The sequence below is a fragment of the Austrofundulus limnaeus genome, unplaced genomic scaffold, assembly GCF_001266775.1.
Source record: "Austrofundulus limnaeus strain Quisiro unplaced genomic scaffold, Austrofundulus_limnaeus-1.0 Scaffold43, whole genome shotgun sequence".
NCBI lineage: Eukaryota > Metazoa > Chordata > Actinopteri > Cyprinodontiformes > Rivulidae > Austrofundulus > Austrofundulus limnaeus.
The window spans coordinates 1,723,260-1,727,070 of NW_013952445.1; the positions used below are offsets into that span (position 1 = coordinate 1,723,260).

The following is a 3,811-nucleotide window of genomic DNA, read 5'->3' on the forward strand; positions in this document are numbered from 1 at the left end:
AAAGAGAAAACGATTAATCGATTATTAAATTAGTCATCGATTATTTTAATAATCGATTAGTCGTCGATTAATCGACTAATCGTGGCAGCCCTAGTTGCTACTTTTAACTTCTTGATGGTAAATGGACTGAACTTGTATAGTGCTTTATCAAGCCCCACAGGGACCTCAAAGCGCTTTACACTACAGCCATTCACACACACACTCACACACTGATGGTAGTGTGATTGATGCACAGCTTTTTAACATAACAGTTTCTGTATTATAGCACCAGGAAGTGCATTTTTTGTGTAGCCCAGTTATTGCACTGGGAACCCATCTTTAATTGTGCATGGTGAAAAAAAAAGAAAGAAAACGACACACAACACAACGACACGCACAAAATTCAATAGAAGGTTCTTTCATTCTTGTTGCATGGTTGTGAATCATGTGTTCCATGTAGCTCCACATGCTGGAAAAAAAAACAAGCCCCCACAAAAACTGATTCAAACATCAAAGCTCATAATTGGATTTGTGTGTCTACACATCTTTTGGAAAAAGAGAAATCATGTGAGTCAAATCAACAAAACAAGTCAAATTTGAGTCACTTCAGCCTGGTAATGGGAGCACAAGAGAGGAGATTCTAGGATTACAGCTCGCGATTTTACCTTTATGTTAGATGTTTACTTGTCTGGAAACAACCCTCTACAAAACCACCCACTGTGCACACTTTTAGAGGCAATTTATTCAAAACAGAAATAGCTTGACTGTGTGCAAAATCCACTTTGGACCTTTTTTTTATTTCAAAGACTCAAACTGTTACCAATAAGAGCGGTTTCAGACAAAAAACAACTACATTTAATCAAGCAGTCAAAAAGAGTTGCTGAAATGGCCTTCTGCTCATCTTGCTGCAAAGCAAACATCAGAATAAAGTAATAATAAAAAATAATAATAATAAACTATAACTAATAAAAGGGAGCTGCCTTTTCTTTTGACGGACCTAGCAAGCACAAGGTGTCCTTGAAAGCACCCTTGAAATAATGATCATGGCAATTCAGGACTAATTGCCTTGGATTTTTCCCTTTTCTTGCGCTAGTCCCCCCCCTTCTCGCTGCCTTTTCTTCCTCGGGGTCACAGAAATGTTTTCATTTCACTCTATTATCAGATTTAGGGACTTTAACAGTAAAATGATTTGGCAGAGACGTTGCCAGCAAGGTGTGAAAGAGAGACGGAAAAGAGCTGACACTGCACTGAGTGAGCTGCTACTAACATCTACATGTAGTCACTTTTTCTAGAGGATGATGGGGGGAGCACGGGGATTATTTTCTCCACTCAGCGGGGGGAGTCATTTCTCTTTATCATTCTCTAAGATAATAACCGTTTCAATAAATACACTCCCGTGCTGAATGTTTTCATCAATTTATCAAGCTGTGTTTTGTTTTCCTTTCTAAAACCTCCTCTTKTGCTTTAACTGATCCAGTGACACCTTTTCGTTTGGTCCGTCTCATCTAACTCAGCTCCACCCCTCCTTTCAGTTTCTTCCTCTTTTCCCGTCTTTCCGTCCCACCCTCTGGCAGCCTGGGCTGATGCGATGCAGGTTGCCAGAGCCAAGGATACATGCGGTACAGGGTAGGAGGTGGGGGACCTTGGGTTTGGGCCCTCTGGCAAAGACAACAAGTCCAGCAGTTGCCTGATGTCTGCTTCAACCCATAGATCTGTCCCCCCAGATACTTCACACTTTCTCCCAAAATACACATCTCTCTTTGAATCCCCMCCTCACCACCACCACAGACACACTCTCCCATTTCTAACGCCTTCATCCTTAACCTGGAATGGAACTGAAATTTGTGCTCAGTCGAGTGTCTAAAATTAACTCTGGTTGCCTAAATCGGGAAAAATACATAAATAAATAAAAATGAGAAGGTGTTTTCGCCTGACTTGTGTTTTTCCACGTAGCTCTAAAATAGAACGACGTCCAAACACCACGTCGACTCCCAGGAGTATGCATACAAATTATGTAAGAAGGACAATAAATAAAGCCAATTTGCAAAAGCACAAAAAATAAAAAATAACGGACCTACAGTCTGRCACGAAAAGTGAGCAATTAGTAAAGAAACAGTGAGAGCTGAAACTTGAGAATGAAAACTGCAAAATAAGCAACAACAACCTTTTTTTTTTTAAAGAGTTTGGCTCTGAAACTGAAGACACYGAACACCAAGCTTAAAAATATTGAAGGAAAAGTAAGTTCAGAGAAATTCTCGTGGTTTTATCCTGTGCTCTCACATGGCAGAATCAATAACCTTAACACTCAAGTTCCAGCTTGTTGTGTCTATTCTGACCACTTGTGGTTAAAGGATTTAATTAGCAGGATAACTTCTCAATGCATTTTTCTAAATTAAGACACATTTGTACAAGAGGGTCAAATAAAGGACGATGCAATTAAGAAGCAATTCCATCAAATATTAAAACATWAAAAGTTTTTTTGTGTGTTTTCTTGTGTAAATCAGTGTTTTTTTTATAACAGGAACACATTTATTTATGCTAAAATTATAATTAATTCATAATCCATCAAATTTTACCATTCAATCCTGCAGCGTTACTATTTTTTTATTCCCACCTAACCTTTTCTCTACAAACCTCCTTTAAAGCTCACTCTGCGTGTGCATTTGTTTTATGGTGGGGAGGTTAAGCAAAGGAGACTCGTGGGAAAGGGGGAGTGAGAGAGAGCAAAAGAAAGAGAGAGCAGGTACTCTGCAGATACCGTGGACCGTTTTGATAGGAGATGTTTGATTTTCTTTTGAAATCATCTGCAGGAGGCCCTCYGCCATATGATCTTTAAGCATTCTGCATTGTGGAGTGGGCCAACGGAGCTGGACCCCCTTTCTGTGTTTGGTCTTTTCTGTTTTTACCTGCTTGTTTTGGTGGGCTGCATRTTAGGAAAGGCAGCACTAAGGATTAATCAGAATGAAGGAATGAAACTGGAGAGGAGTGGTTAAAATCAAGAAGATGACTGAAAAGGAAGGATCGCAGAAAAGGAAAAACAAAACAGATTTAAGGGAGAGGAAATGAAACATTTCTGACAAAACCCACAAGAAGCAACATATGCAAAACCCTAATTATTCAAAATAAAAGCACTCCTGTTCAAAAGCAGTATGTGTGACAAACACTTTGTCARCACAATCCTGCTGACTCAGTTGGTGCACACGTATGTCGAAGAATGCCTTACTTGACAAACTTAAAAATAAAAAAAGATGATACTGTTAACCGGCTGTCAGGACTTACGCTTTTGTTAGAACGGAGGCTCAAGTATGTGCAGGTGGCAGGTGTATACTCACCCTTTCTCTGGCTCTCTGTATCTTCTCCCGATCGGTGTGCAGGTTGGAAAGAATCTCCTGTCCCACTTGTTCTGAAAAAAAAAGAAAAAAGAAGAAGTAGAATAACAAAATCTGTATGTTCAACTTTTGCGAATAGAAACCCTAAAATGGTTGACAACATGCAACACAGTAAAAACTACTGAGTAAAGGCTTTACTGACATACATAAAGTTTAAATCAAAACTTCAATGAACAGAAGGAAGAATATTGGTATTGAATGGATGACTTCAACTCTCTTTAATAAAAGTCACGTTTTAACTGTAAGCTGCTTTGTTGCATCTTTTTCATTAGAACAAATCCAGTATTTTCACGTTTTTAGTACTTTTAATAGTGATATTCTGCATGAAAAAGAGTAAGTAAAGGACTTCTCACAGTTGTACTGGAGAAAAAGTCCAGAAAGAGGACATGAAAAAGTTCAAACTAAAGACATTCGGAACTCATTACACTTTAGTACTTTATATA

The 3,811-nt window shown here is 38.7% G+C and overlaps 1 protein-coding gene across 4 annotated transcripts in view; it reads right to left on the minus strand.

Moving 5' to 3' along the window:
- Window positions 1-3,811, minus strand: part of vti1a (vesicle transport through interaction with t-SNAREs 1A) — a 120,045-nt gene that overhangs the window by 39,545 nt on the left and 76,689 nt on the right. For all 4 annotated transcript variants that reach the window (XM_014007645.1, XM_014007644.1, XM_014007647.1 and 1 more), the window contains one exon: window positions 3,312-3,382. In XM_014007645.1, coding sequence (XP_013863099.1) covers window positions 3,312-3,382 — 71 coding nt within the window. The remainder of the gene's footprint in view (window positions 1-3,311; window positions 3,383-3,811) is intronic.